Source organism: Hemitrygon akajei, unplaced genomic scaffold, assembly GCF_048418815.1.
Source record: "Hemitrygon akajei unplaced genomic scaffold, sHemAka1.3 Scf000048, whole genome shotgun sequence".
Classification (NCBI taxonomy): domain Eukaryota; kingdom Metazoa; phylum Chordata; class Chondrichthyes; order Myliobatiformes; family Dasyatidae; genus Hemitrygon; species Hemitrygon akajei.
The window spans coordinates 3,514,617-3,530,229 of NW_027331934.1; the positions used below are offsets into that span (position 1 = coordinate 3,514,617).

The following is a 15,613-nucleotide window of genomic DNA, read 5'->3' on the forward strand; positions in this document are numbered from 1 at the left end:
GGCAGAATATAGCATTCATGTTAAGACTCTTGGCAGTCTGGAGGATCAGAGGGATCCAGGAGTCCGGGGTCCATAGGACGCTCAAAGCTGCCCAGCAGGTTGATTCTGTGGTTAAGAAGGCATACGGTGCATTGGCCTTCATTAATCTTAGCATTGAGTTTCAGAGCCGAGAGGTAACGCTGCCTAGTCGCCTCACTACAGGAAGGACGTGGAAACCATAGAAAGGATGCAGAGGAGATTTACAAAGATGTTGCCTGGATTTGGGAGCATGTCTTAGGAGAATAGGTTGAGTGAACTCAGCCTTTTTTCCTTCGATTGATGGAAGATGAGAGATGACCTGATAGAGGTGTACAAGGTAATGAGAGTTATTGATCGTGTGGACAGTCAGAGGCTTTTGACCAGGGCTGAAATGCGTAGCGCGAGAGGGTACAGTTTTACGGTGCTTCGAAGTAGGTACAGAGGAGATGTCAGGGGTAATATATATTTATTTTTTTACGCAGAGATTGTTGAGTGCGTGGAATAAGCTGACGGTGGCAATGTTGGAGGCGGAAACGATAGGGACTTTAAAGAGACTCCTGGATGTAGGTTAGAAAAATAGAGGGCTATGTGTAAAGCCGATGTAGTTCTAAGGCAGTGACATGTTCCGCACAGCTTTGTGGGCCGAAGGTACGGTGCTGTATGTTTCCTCTGTTTCCATGTTTCTTACTGTATCGTTGTTTTCTGCAGGCGTTAAGCTGTTGATGGTTACATTGACATGCCACACTGGCTCAACAAAGTGAAATGAAAGTTGAATGGAGTTACTCCTCTTACTACAATCCAGTCATATTACCTGGGGCCCTGTGGACAACGTTACCACTGTGACCGACATATTGGCCTTAAGCAAATAAATTGTAGCTTACAAAAAGGAGGGTGCCGCGAAAGCTCGACGAGAAAGTGCAGAGGGTATATGGTTTCGTTTTCTTTTCCACCCTGTTTAATTTCATCCATATGTTCAACATAATTTATATTTTTCTTATTATTAAGGAATGCAATGCATTGTTTCTGCAAACTAACATATCTCTCTACATATGCTAATGACACTGTGTCTGATTTTGAATCTGATTTTAAAATACTGTTCCGACATTATAGGTTGTGCAAGACAGGTTCACCAGCCGGAGGTCTGGTATGTTCGCCCAAGACCGTGCTCATTCAGGGTCTGAACACAACCCTGTTCAGAAATATCTGTCCAGAGTACTAAACTAAATGCGAAAGTGGACAAATTCTCACCCACATACTGGACCTAATCACTAATTCCAATGCAGAGCCTGATCAGTATATCAGGTGTAGGCCCTGAACACTGATCCTGGTCCCCAAGGCAACGTACATAGCTGGGGTTTGTCTACCTCAGAATTTAGAAGAATTGTAATTGTGATCTTTCCCAAATAGTGCCTATGATAGGTTCTTGACCAGGTCAATGCTAAATATTAGCTGAGCGTAGGGAGTGCAAAGGAGACGTACCGGATAACGCTTTATCACTGTGATTGCTCAGTACCTGGGCGGGTGATGGAAGCAAATGCCTTATTGTTGTTTAAGAGGTACATAGATCGTGTGCAGGTAGATGGGTCGTGAGTAATTTGGCAACATGGTCAGTACGATCTGTTCCTGCACGGTACTGCTCTGTGTACAATTCTAAATTGTTTCTGCAAGTGGGAGAGTCACGAATAAAGCAACATAATCAGCAAATAAATGGTCCATCTTTAAGAAAGCGGGTAAGTGGAAATGTCTTCTCTCAGGGGGAGTGAATCTCTGTACATCTGTATATCTGTACAGATGTACATCCACACCTCAGGCTCGCTTCTGTCTAGGGGGAGCAGCCTTCTGCCCCGTCAAACTGGGCAACCAGATTGTGTAAATATTCTGTGATGTCCCCACTCGGCCATATAACAGACAGTACACCATATGCGATTAAAGGATTACACTTTATAGATATTACTGGTACTAAATCGTTACCAACAATACAGTATATATAAAGGAAAAGAATATAAAATAAAGGCGCCGAAACGTATCAGAGTTCAGTCAGTTTAGTGCACAGCGTTGGAGCTCAACCATCGAACCTTCGACCTCTCGTTGTTCTCCTCCGACCTGCTGTCTTCACACCTGGGACCACCCGTAGTGGTCAACCGAGCAGTGGCTCCAGCACCCGTCCGCCTTCATCTCCTCTTCCCGCCGACAACCTGGCCTCGGACCCCCGCTCGGGGTCCGTTCCGTCACCCAGCTTACAGCATCGCGTCCTCTCTCCCTCACCCCCTCGCGCCGACTCCCCAAAAGCCCGCCAACACTAGCTTACAGACCGAGAAGAGAGAGTAACATTAATGTCAATTGGTTAACAAATGAATACAATTCTCGTTATCAGTAAATTTTAAACCAGGTAAGCTTCCAGCATTCTTTCATAACAAAACAAAGAAGCCATTTTGATTAACATACGGAGTTAAAAAGAAAAAGAAGAAACCTCCTTTACACTCTCCCCCCACCAAATAAAAGTCATGTCCTCATGACTATTAAATAACTCGCCCACGTTTCCTGCCAACCAAACCCTAACCCAGGCACAAACAGTGACATTGCTTCCCAAACAGTAGACCTCACGCCCTGTTCCTCAGGCGCTACATAGGCCAAATTCTCTGGGAGTTTCTCAACCCTTCGAGACCTCCGTACCTCCTCCCCGAAACCATCCTGGCTCCGACACAACCGGGGATTCCTCGGCTCCGCTTGTCAACTCCTCTCTCAATCTCTCACTCATGCCCCCTTGCAACTCTGATCCCCCTGCTGTCCACGGCCAACCCTCCCCACTGCACCTGACTCAGTGGCAGAAAGGCTAAAGGTCTCTTCCTCAATCGAGGGGAAGTTAGCAAAAGGCAGCATGTACCACACATGCAGCGCATCATCCTTCGAATCCGTATTCTTCCTCAGTTCTGCGATCGGTAGCTGCTGTTTGATCTTCTCCAAACGGAAGCACGTGGCCTGCACTGCTCCCCCAGTCTCTTCAGCCTCCCGCAATCGAGACATCAGCTTCATCTCTGGCTCCTCCAACTCCCGCCACAGTCTCAACAATTCTGTATTCACTGCACTTATCTCCAGCTTTTCCTTCCTGATGACTTCTTCAAGGTCAACCTTCAGGGTTTCCACTTCATTTGGACTGTCGATGGTCATCTTCAGGTTCCCTTCAAACTTCCGCTTCCCTCTTCCAAGATCTGTCCGCAATTGCTTCACCTCCTCAAACTCCCCTCTCCGGGCTCTCGGTTTGCTGTTACTCTTAATCAGATAACTTTCTTGGTCTTCCAACTGATTCCGGATCTCTTTCTCCGGTTTCTAATGAGAATTTGGTCTCTCCATCTCCACATCAAACTTGATTCCGTAGAGACAGTCACTCACGGGCTGCGACCTTCGCCAGACCTGACACGTGACCAGAGAAAGCTTTAGCTCTTTAGTTCTCAGTCGCTCCTGCAACAGTCTCGCTTCAGATTCTGCCGAGGCAAATCCAAATGCCAGGAGAACATCCACATACGCCAAAATCCCGAGCACCTCCACATCCCCCATGGTTTTCCACATGCCCCGCGGGAAGGTTGCAAGGGCTCCGGATATGCCCACTGGCATCTTTTCGTACCGGAAGAATCCTAGGGGACCTATAACGGCCGTCTTCTCCTTGTCGGCCTCACTCATCGGAATCTGGCAACATCCACTCCTCAGATCCAGCACCTTAAACCACTTCGCACCACTCAGACAGGCCATCGTCTCTTCGGCCCTTGGGGCCGTATTCTGGTCACTGACAGTGCACCTCTTCAGCGCACTGTACTTCACACACACGCTGCCTACGTCTCCTACGGCTTCAGGGCCCAGTCGCCGCAAACTTTCTCTCTCACCGAGGTGTCTTCAGCGGTCAACTCCCCTCCCTCCTGGTATTTCGGAGCGTCCACTAAGAGGGTCTCACCCTCAAATACTTGCCCCAGGCCGTACCACCACAGGCTCTCGTTTGAATTCGGTACCGGCCCGTGGCTATTACACAAGTCCTCCCAAGCAGCTCGAAACTCTGGGTTTAATAAATAATAATAGACAGTACACCATATGCGATTAAATGATAACACTTTATAGATATTACTAGAACTATGTGATTAATAATGATACAATATATATAAAGGACAAGAAAATAAAGAAAAGGCGCCAAGACTTAACAAAGTCCAAACCACTTCGTGTACAACCGTTGGAGCTTAATTAACAAAGTCTTCTGGCGACCATTTGATCCCCTCCGAGCTCCTCGACTCGTAGCTCAGGACCACCCGAAGTGATCAACCAAGCACATCTATCTTCGTCTTCTCTCCTCGCCGAACATCCTGGCCTCGGAGCCCCACTCGGGGTCCGTTCCGCGCCCAGTTTACAGCATCGCTTTCTTTCTCTCTCCCTCTCCCTCTCCCTCTCCCTCTCCCTCTCCCTCTCCCTCTCCCTCTCCCTCTCCCCCTCCCCCACCCCCTCTCTCCCTCCCCCCCCTCGCGGCGATCTCCCCAAAAGCCCGCCAACAATAGCTTACAGACTCAGAAGAGAGAATAACATTAATAAAAATTGGTTAACAAATGAATACAATTCCCGTTATCAGTAAATTTAACTCAAATAAGCTTCCAGCACTCTCTTGCAACAAAGAAGCATTCCTACTTTTAACAAAACTAAGAAGCCATTTGATTATCATACGCAGTAACAAAAAAGAAAAATAAACCCTCACAAAGAAGAAACCCTCGTATACTAATAAGAAACCCCCTCTACACAACGTTCTCATGGATGCCTCCCGACCTGCTGAGTTCCTCCAGTGTGTTGTACGTGTTGCCTTTACCAGCGTTTGAATGCCATCGATCCTTGAATGTGGAGTTGGAGATGCGGGAGAAGACAGCGCCCCACTGGCGTTTAATATTGTGGATCTGTGAAAGATAAATCAATTCTGTATCAAATCCCATGTCGCAGGTACTTACTGTCACTGCCAACTCACAATGTACACCAGAAAGGCCACTCGGTCTATCTGCTCTCTGCCCAGGTTTCTGTTCCATATCAGTATTTTAAAATTTATCTCTCACTCTCCCTGTTGCAACTTGTCACCACTCCGTGGGAGAAGAGATTTCACTTGAATTTCTTAGAATCAGAGAAATCTGCAGCAAATTACAGGCCCTTCGGCCCACAATGTTGTTCCGACCATGTAACCAACTCTAGAAAATGCCTAGAATTACCCTACGACAGAACCCTCTATTTTCCTAAGCTCCGTGTACCTATCTAAGGTTCTCTTGAAAGACTCAATTGTACCCGCCTATACCACCGTCGCTGGCAGTGCAGTCCACACACCCACCACCATCTGTATAAAAAAATATATCTCTGACACCTCCATTGAACTACTTCCAAGCACCTTAACTATGCCCCCCACGTGTTAGCCATCTCAGCCCTGGGGGGAAAAAGCCTCTGGCTATCCACACGACCAATGCCTCTCATCATCTTATACACCTGCATGATTTTCCTGCATGATTTCTCCCAGGCTAATTAACACGATGGGCTCGCTGAGTATTTGACCTTCCCCATGGCTCTGGACTAAGGTGGTTAAACTCCTTTTTCCCTGTTCTTTTCAAATTTTGTGTCATTTTCACCAATTTCAAAGGACTGTGCCTCAGACAGCTGGGTTGCTGCAATGCACCTCTTAAGCCTGACAGCAGACTAGTGAGTGAATCTTCAGTGGAGCAGAGTCAGAAACCAAAGAGTTACCAGCACCAATCAGGGCTTTGGGGCTCTGGAAAGAGATGGGGTCTGGAGGTTACGAGCAGGAGGAGGAAGAGGAACAAGACCAGCAGGATGTGGCTATGAATGAAAGATGAGAAACATTTGGAAACTGGTTAATTGAAAAACAAAATGGTTAATTTCTACAAAACATTGCAGGTAATCAGCAGATCAGGCAGCAAATGTGGAGAGGAATAAATGGGCAGCATTTAAGCCGAGCTCCTTCAGCATGTCTAGACTGTGTACTCCTCTACTTAGTTGCTGCCTGAACTGCAGAGTTCCTCCAGTATTGTGTGTGTGTGTGTGTGTGTATATTTCCAGCAACTGCAGAATCGCTTTTGTTTCACATCTGCATTTGTAAGAGGATTGTACTTTGGCATTAGATACACGAAATGCATGTTGATAATGAGTGTATCGTTTATGGGAGCCGCTTTCTGCGTTAAGAAAGCTGTTGAGTTTTCTACACACAAAAAAGACCTGAGATATGGACATGGAACCGATGCTTGCAGAAATCTTTAATGGCACCATGATTACCCATAAAGCGCCGCGGTTAAAATTTCGCTGTCGTTTGAAGCACCGATCAAATGCGCAGGCGTCAGGATTGCTGCCGTCTCCGATAATTACGCATGCGCGCAGTATACAAAATGTCGGGAGGAGCGGAAAGGTAAGGGCTTTTTCGACTCTAATTGAGTGACAATTGCTGTGAGAACCGGAGACTGTGGCCCGCAAACTCGGCACAGGCAGGTCTTTTTCTTCTCTCTGAGCCCCACGATCCGTATACGGGCCCCGGAGAGCTTCCGGCTGATCGGAATGGGAGCAGATAGATCTCACAGACAGAGCTGAGCTCTAGCAATCTGAATGCAAGGATTAGGAATTCGGAAAAAGAGAACACAATCTTTCTATCAGCTGTTGAGGAAATCACCTTTGTTCTGCCTCCAACCGTAGCAAGAGAAAATCTGCAGCTGCTGGAAATCCAAGCAACACACAAAATGCCGGAGGAACTCAGCATTAGTACTCTTTTCCATAGATGCTGCCTGGCCTGCTGAGATCCTCCAGCATTTTGTGTGTGTTGCTTGTTCTACCTCCTCTTGCTCTGGACTTTTCTACCGGTGAGAACATGTTTTGTCCCATTCTTTCTGGGGACGTAATGATATCAAACACCTTTGCCCTGGGCAACAAGTAGCTTTCACATCACAAATATGCCAGACTCCAGTGAGACAAACTACTGCCCTTGTCTTCATATTCATTGGCATTACCATCACTGAGTTCACCACCATCAGTCATTGGGGGACGGTTCAGGGGGAATATTTATGTAGAGTACAGAAACTGGGGATGCCTGTTTGCATTTTGGTGATGCAAAAATTACTGGAGAATTTGCAAGTGGGAAGAAGTGGCGTGATATTTGGAAATCTGACTTTTTAAAGGATAGTTTAGCAAGCAAACCACATATGGACAATGTGCAAAAGCTTTGGTGAGAAAATCCTCCGTTACCCGTTCCAGGCCTGCTACATAGTTTGTGTGAGAGTGCAGATGAACTGGATCAAACCCAGAGGAGATCAAAGTTCCTATTGACAGTGATTTGCCAGCTGTTAGAATGAATGCCTCTCTATATAAAATTCACTGTGCACGTCTTGTCACTGGGTAAAAAATACACAGTACAAGATTTATCTGCACAGTAGTTATTACAAATTAGAGGGGAAATTATTACAAATTAGAGAGGTATTGGAGGGAAGGAGGGGAGACCTCCAGTGTCCCTGATGCCCTCACCTACAAGATGTGCATCCAGCTGCAGCTTGTAACCCTGCACTTCAATGAGCTGCAACTTGAAATGGGTGAATTCCAAATCATCCAGCAGTTGGAGGGGGTGATAGATATGACATGAAGAGAGGTGAGTTACACCCAAGGGGCAGGACACAGGAAACTAGGTGAGAGTCAGGAAGGAAAATGAGGTTAAATAGGCATCACAGAGTACTCTAGTGGCCATCCCCCACAGCAACAGGTGGACCACTTTAGAAGCTGTTGGGGGGAATTACCTGGCAGAGGAGTCAAAAGATGAGGGGTATTGAGCGTGTGGATGGCCAGCAGTTTTTTCCCAGGGTTGAAATGGTTAACATGAGGGGGCATAGTTTTAAGGTGCTTGGAAATAGATACCGAGGGGATGTCAGGGGTAAGTCTTTTACACAGAGAGTGGTGGGTGCGTGGAATGTGCTGCCGGCTGTGGTTGTTGAGGCAGATACAACAGGGTCTTTCAACAGCCTCTTAGATAGGTACATGTAGCTTAGAAAAATAGAGGGTGTGTGCTGGGGAAATTTGGGGCAGTTACTAGAGTAGGTCACATGATTGGCACAACATTTTAGTCGGAATGGCCTGGAATATGCTGTAGATTTCTACGTTCCATTTTGAACAGTGAAGTAACTTCTCTTCTTTAAACTGTACCCGGTCCATGATTTTAATGCCGCTTTTCCACACTCCCATAGAATCTTTGTCCATATCCTGAGTAAACAGAGAATGGAAAAATATTTAAGATATCCCCCATCTGCTTTGTTTCCACACGTGGATTGCCATTCCGGTCTTCCAGAGGACCAACTTTGTGCCTTGCAATCCTTTTGCTCTTAATCTATCACTAGAATCCCTGAGGATTATCCTTCACCTTTTCTGTGACAGCAACCTCATGCCTTCTTTTAGCCATCCTGATTTATTTCTTATGTGTTCTCTTGCATTTCTTATGCCTATCCCTGTTATGCAATTCCATTTTGTGCTTTACCAGGGTCTCAATATCTCTTGAAATCCAAGGTTCCCTACAGTTTCTATCTTTACCTTTTATTCTGACAAGCACTTTGTACTTTCAAAATTTTGGTTTGAAGGCCTCCCATTTACCAAGCACACCTTTGCCATAAAGCAGCCTGTCCCAATCCACAGTTACCAGATCCTAGTATCATAATTCCAGGTGTTGATCCATACCCTGAACACATCCACCTTTCCTACGCTGCTCCTTGTATTGAAATATACAGGGCTCAGCATATTCACTGCACCATGCTCAACTTTTTTCTTTCCTGACTTTGTCTGAGGCCTGAACATCTGTCTCCACAACCTCTCTAATATCTGTTCTGTTATTCAGGCTCCCATTCCCCCTACTACTTTAGTTTAACCCTCCTTACCCCCACCTCCCAGCATGCACCTCAAAGCATCACCCCTTTGGCTTTCCTCTCCCAGATCAATAAAAAGGAGGTGCATACCAGGTACAGGCAGAGAGGAATAAATGGGGTACTTATGAAATACAGGAAATTCAAGTGAACACTGATGAAAGAAATAAAAGAAGGCATGAGGTTGCCCCAGCAGACAAGGTGAAGGAGAATCGTCAGGGATTCTGCAGATATGTTAAGAGCAAAACGATTGCATGGGAAAAAATTAATTCTCTGGAAGATCAGAATGGTAATCCATAAGAAGGGATAACATAGACGGGGAGATTTTTTTTTGCATCCGTATTTACTCAAGAGATGAACACAGAGTCTATAGAAGTGAGGCAAAGCCGCATCAACATCATGGACCCTGTACAGATTACAGAGGTGGAGGGATTTGCTGTCTTGAGGCAAATTAGTGTGGATCAAGCCCCAGGGCCTGACAAGTTGTTCACTAGGACCCTGCGGAAGACAAGTGCAGAAATTATTGGGGCCTTAGCACAGATATTTAAATCATCCTTAGTGACAGGTGAGGTACTGGAGGATTGGAGGACAGACAATGTTGTTCTGCTGTTCAAGAAAGGCTGTAAAAATAAACTAGGAAATTATACATTGGTGAGCTTGACATCAGTACTGGGAAAGTTATTGGAATGTGTGTGCAGGAACCAAGTATATACTGTAAGTATTTGGATAGGTGTGGACTGATAAAGGATAGACAGCATGGGTCTAGCCAACCTTAGAGCGTCTCTCGAGGAAGTTATCAGGAAAGTGGATGAAGGCAAGGCAGAGGATGTTGTCTACATGGACTTTAGCAAGGCACTTGACAAAGTCTCATATGGGAGGTTGGTCAAGAAGGTTCAGTCACTCAGCATTCAAGATGAGACAGTAAATTGAATGAGACACTGTCTTTGGGAGAAGCCAGAGTATTTACAGATGATTGCCTCTCTGACTGGAGGCCTGTGTCTAGTGATGTGCCGCAGGGATCAGTGCTGGATCTGTTGTTGTTTGTCATCTATATCAGTAATCTGGATGATAGTGTGGTTAACTGGATCAGCAAATTTGTGGATGACAACAAGACTGGGGGTTTAGCGGACAGCAATAAGACTATCATGGCTTGCAGTGCGATCTGGACCAGGTGGAAAAATGGTTTTAGAAATGGAAAATGGAATTTAATGCAGACCAGTGTGAGTTGTTGCACTTTGGTATGAGCTACCAAGGGAGGTCTTTCACAGTGACTGGTCGGGCACGGAGGAGTGTTGTAGAAGAAAGGGACCTGGGAATACAAGTCCTTAATTCACTGAAAGTGGTATCACAGTTAGATAGAGATGGAAGGAAAGATTTTAGTTCATTGGCCTTCATGAACCATATACTGACAATAGATGGATGTTATGTTGACTTGTAGAAGACAATGGTGAGGCCTAATTTGGAGTATTGTGTGCAGTTTTGGTCACCTACCTACAGGAAAGATGTAAAAGAAGTTCAGAGATTTCAGAGAAAATTCACAAGGATGTTGCCATGTCTGGAGGACTTGGGTTATAAGGAAAGATTGAACAAATCAGGACTTTATTCCCTGGAATGTAGAAGATTGAGGGGAGATTTGATTGTGATAGAGGGGCATAAATAGTGTAAATGCAAGCTGGCTTTCTCCACTGAGATGGGGGTGGGACTACAACCAGAGGCCATGGGTTAAGGGTGAAAGTTGAAACGTTAAGGGGAACATGAGGGGAAACTTCTTCACACAGACGGTCATCCGGATGTGGAATGAGCAGCCAGCACAAGTGGTGCATGCAAGCACAATTTCAACATTTAAGAGGTTCGTGTAGGTACCTGGATGGTAAGGGTTTGGGAGTGGGCAACTTAAATAGTTTTGCATAAACTAGATGGCCCAAAGGGCCTGTTTCTGTGCTGTAATTTTCTATGACTCTGACAAGAACCTGAAATAATACAAAAATTCACTCTAAATCCTTTTAACAGACGTGTGGACCAACCATTCATCTCAGCAGGAATTTTTTATATGGTGTTAAAACTGTGGCACTTTAAGTTAATAATACATAAAAGAAAATCCCAGATGCATGTCAAGAAAGACTATTTGTGTGAGACTGTTTCAGTTACTGTGGGGCCAGGCACCCATGCAGTTCAGCAGGAGGGGGGAATAATACCAATGGAGAGAGTCAAACTGAGCGAGGGTTCAAATTGGAGAAGGCCAAAATGCCGCATTCTTATAGAGACAGGAAGAGCATCAGAGAATTGATGGTCATTCCAGATACCAGCACTCTGCCCAGTCAGGAGATGATATCTCTGTCCAGCTTGGGTTGAATCTCACTATAACAGTGTGATACCAGATCAAACCTTGGCAACTCAAGTAATTTCAACTGAAATGTTGTCCTAAATCCATTGATGGATTTTGCAAATCTTTTTACAGGTTAAAAATGAGAAGGAATTCGTCTCCAGGAAGCTCAAACATGACACGCCAGTTTTGCTGTCTCTGTCTAGATATTTAAGAAGTGGAGTGAGGGATTCAATCGACCATCTTTCCTACTCAAGACTGTGGGGAGGGATTCATTCGGTCATCTGACCAACTGGCATGCCCATCATTTTACACAGGAGAAAGGCCGTTCAACTGCTCAGACAGTGGGAATAGATTCACTCGGTCATCTCAACTGAAGGTACATCAGCAAGTTCACACTGGGCAAGGCCATTCACCTGTTCTGTGTGTGAGAAACGATTCACTCAGTTTTCCCACCTGTGGACACACCAGTCACTTCACACCAGGCAGAGGCTGGTCATCTGCTGAATTTCTGGGAAAAGATTCACTCAGTCATCTGACCTAATGGCTCACCAGCGAGTTCACACCAGGGAGCGGCCATTCACTTGCTCAGTCTGTGGGAAGAGATTCATTAAATCATCCCACCTGCTGAGTCATCAGCGAGTTCACACTGGGGAGAAGCCGTTCAACTGCTCAGAATGTGGGAAGAGATTCACTGAGTTATCCAACCTACAGAATCATCAGCGAGTTCACACTGGGGAGAAGCCATTCACCTGCTCAGAATGCGGGAAGGGATTCACTCAGTCATCCCACCTGCAGAGACACCAACGAGTTCACACTGGAGAGAAGCCGTTCACCTGCTCAGTCTGTGGGAAGAGCTTCACTCACTTATGGAACCTACAGAATCATCAGCCAGTTCACACTGGAGAGAGGCCATTCACCTGCTCAGAATGTGGGAAGGGATTTACTCAGTCATCCAGCCTACTGAGTCATCAGCGAGTTCACACAGGGGAGAGGCCGTTCACCTGCTCAGAATGTGGGATGGGATTCACTCAGTCATCCCACCTGCAGAGACATCAGCGAGTTCACACTGGGGAGAAGCCGTTCACCTGCTCAGTCTGTGGGAAGGGATTCACTGATTCATCCACCCGGCAGAAACATCAGCGAGTTCACACTGGGGAGAAGTCGTTCACCTGCTCAGAATGTGGGAAGGGATTCACGGATTCATCCTGCCTACTGGTACATCAGCGAGTTCACACTGGGGAGAAGCCGTTCACCTGCTCAGAATGTGGGAAGGGATTCACTCAGTCATCCCACCTGCAGAGACATCAGCGAGTTCACACTGGGGAGAGGCCATTCACCTGCTCAGAATGTGGGAAGCGATTCACTCAATCTTCCACCCTACAGGCACACCAGCGAATTCACACTGGGGAGAAGCCGTTCACTTGCTCAGTCTGTGGGAAACGATTCACTCTGTCATTCCAAGTACTGAAACACCAGCGAGTTCACACAGGGGAAAGGCCGTTCGCTTGCTCAAAATGTGGGAAGAGATTCGCTGGATCATCCAACCTACAGAGACATCAGCGAGTTCACACTGGGGAGAAGCTGTTCACTTGCTCAGGCTGTGGGAAGGGATTCCCTCAGTCGTCTCAACTACTGGCACACCAGTCAGTTCACATTGGGGAGTGGCCATTGTTATGAATCCCTGGGTTTCGTTTGCTGTGGACTGTCATTTTAAGAGAGAGCGAGAGAGATGAAGAAAGTGAATCAGTCTGACTTGCAGCTTGTTTACATTGCTCACAGCTTGTTTCTTTTTAACCAAGGACACAGACACTCAGAGACAGATGGAGACGAAGGAGGCAAAATGGAAGGATCAAAACCAGGGAACTAGTGGCCAAGGGTCACTGTTTGGAACTTTCCTATGCCCACAAGGGTGGGTTAATTATCGATTCATCGTACATCGAATGTGTGGTTGTCACCTTGTTTGAGCTATAGGAGTGGATCAGATTTGGGGTATCCTGTGAAGACCACTGATGTGTTAACCCTTGCCTGCGTGTGGTGTGGTAATTCACTTGAAGACGATACCCCTTGTGACAAGTCACTTTCGGTGATAAATCGTATATGGGTTTGGAACGACGACAAATAAAATCTACAGCAACTGTTCTCTCGTTTTACCACCATGGAACCTGTGGAATTTGACATAATTGCCTTCTCTCAACATTTACGCTGGATTAGAAATATCTCTTTCATCACCTATTCCATGTTTGAACTGAACTTTCATGCTTTGCCTTCTCAAGACTCCAAGCGTTGTTTCCCCCAAACTCAATAGTTTTGGAGTGATATTCACTCACATATATACACATAACAATGTTAACTTTTGTTTATCTTGCTTGTTACTATATTATAAGTAGATTCTAATAAAGATAGGTTTAACATCAAAAACAGGCTCCAGGTGTAGTCTGTTGCTACTGGTTCATTTCTAAAGCGTTACGATTCATAACAAAATTGGGCCTGCGTCCGGGATAGTAACAGTTTTGGGGGCGGAGACATTAATTATCAATTTCTTTGGGGAAGTCCCTTTTGATTTATTTGTGTGTGAAAAATCAACAGCAATGGATGTTGATAGATGTCGGGAAGCGCTAGCCTCTGAGGCATTAGAGGACGCCAGAAGGTTTGAGTTGTTGAATCTTGCCAGAAGGTTAAACCTTGCTAAGGTGAAATCGACAATGAGGAGGGCACAGATGCAGAGGATAATAGCTGAACATTATGTATCTGAGGGTGTGTTTAAAGTGGAGGAATTGGAGCTGTTTCCTGAAAGTAAACCTAGTGAGCTTGACCTCCAGTACAAGTGAGAAAAATTAAAGATGGAGGCTGCGGAAAGGCAGAGGCAGTTTGAGGCTAGAGAGGCAGAAAAACAGAGGGAGGAAGCAGAAAGACAGAGGCTGGTCGAGCTGAAACGATAGAGAGATTGCAGCAAAGGGGTCTAGCGTTAGACTCTAGTGATGTTTGAGGCCAGTCGGGAAGTTAAATTGGTACCTCCATTTAACGAGGCAGAGGTTGATAAATACTTTCAGCATTTTGAGAAGGTTGCTCAAAGTTTAAAGTGGCTATTCTCTTCCAAAGTGTAATTAAGGGGAAGGCTCATCAAGCCTATTCTGCTTTGACAGTTGATGAAGCAGCTGATTATGACATATTGAAACAGGCTGTGCTCATAGCTTATGAGTTGGTCCCAGAATCATACAGGCAAAAGTTTAGAAATTTGAGGAAATCTGTGAACCAGACATATGGAACTTGCTTATGAGAAGTTTGTGTGTTTTAACCGCTGGTGAACATATAAAAATATAAATGATGATTTTAACAGCTTGAAAGTGTTGCTTTTAAGTGAAGAATTCAAACGGTGCGTCCCTGATGACATAAAGACTTATTTAGATAAAAAGGATGCTGCCACTTTGCAGGAATCTGTTGGATTAGCAGATGAGTTTGTTTTAACTCATAAGGTTAAGTTTATCCCGAATAAGAGCTTCCAAAAGAGTAGCAAGGATAACCAGGGTAAATCAGAAATTAAAGCTGGGACTAGTGACAAGAGTAAGGATGAAGGGAAGCAGTTGAAAGATAAATATTCTGGTCTTGCTTGTTACTATTGTAAGAAAGCTGGTTATATGATGGCTAATTGTTGCCTTCTGGGGAAGAAAAAGGAAAAGGAGGCGGTCCCAGATGTCTGTGTTCAGTATGTTGAAGCACCTATAAACCCACAGGGTTCTGAACATTCTGTTTGAGGCTTAGTTAAGGTCTGAGAGGTCTGACCGAGTTAAGAAGGGATTCGATTATTTTATGTCAGGTGGGTTTGTATTAGTAAAGGAAGGGTCAACCCCAGTACCAGTGAAAATTCTTCGAGTTACTGGGGCTTCTCAGTCACTTATATCACACAGCATTCTAAAGTTTGGCGAAGAGACTAAGACTGGTGAGGTAAATCTTATTAAATTCATTTGGGGCGACATGGTTTCTGTGCCATTGCACAACGTAACTTTATTGTCAGGGTTGGTTTCGGGATCTGTTAAGATTGGAGTATGCTCCAGTTTGCCAAAGGAAGATGTTACTTTGCTGTTAGGGAATCACCTGGCAGATGGTAAAGTTGTTCCTGCAGTGCAGTTGACAACTAACCCAACCACTGACGACCCACAGATGGATTTTAACATTTATCCTTCCTGCGCAGGAACTCTAAGTAAGGCTAAAATGTCTGCCGACGCAGACGAGTTTATTGCAGAACAGAACCAAGACCCTGAGTTTGAAGCTTTAAAAGAAACAGCTTTCTCAGATGATGAGATTAAGAAAGTGCCAGTCGGGTATTATCACAAGTATGGAGTGATAATGAGGAAGTGGAGGCCACCTG

At 45.4% G+C, this 15,613-nt stretch overlaps 2 protein-coding genes across 2 annotated transcripts in view; both read left to right on the forward strand.

Annotated features, from left to right (window-relative positions):
• Positions 1 to 15,613, forward strand: part of LOC140720891 (NACHT, LRR and PYD domains-containing protein 3-like) — a 1,078,849-nt gene that overhangs the window by 144,415 nt on the left and 918,821 nt on the right. The gene's annotated exons all lie outside the window — the stretch shown is intronic.
• On the forward strand, positions 6,413 to 13,626 carry LOC140720962 (uncharacterized). The gene is made up of 2 exons (XM_073035833.1): positions 6,413 to 6,442; positions 11,380 to 13,626. Exon 2 carries the CDS (start codon positions 11,788 to 11,790, stop codon positions 12,922 to 12,924), a length of 1,137 nt encoding a protein of 378 aa, XP_072891934.1. The 5' UTR covers positions 6,413 to 6,442; positions 11,380 to 11,787; the 3' UTR covers positions 12,925 to 13,626.

Excerpts from the sequence above, each read along its gene's own strand:
- LOC140720962 (XM_073035833.1), top strand. The coding sequence starts at position 11,788 with ATGGCTCACCAGCGAGTTCACACCAGGGAGCGGCCATTCACTTGCTCA.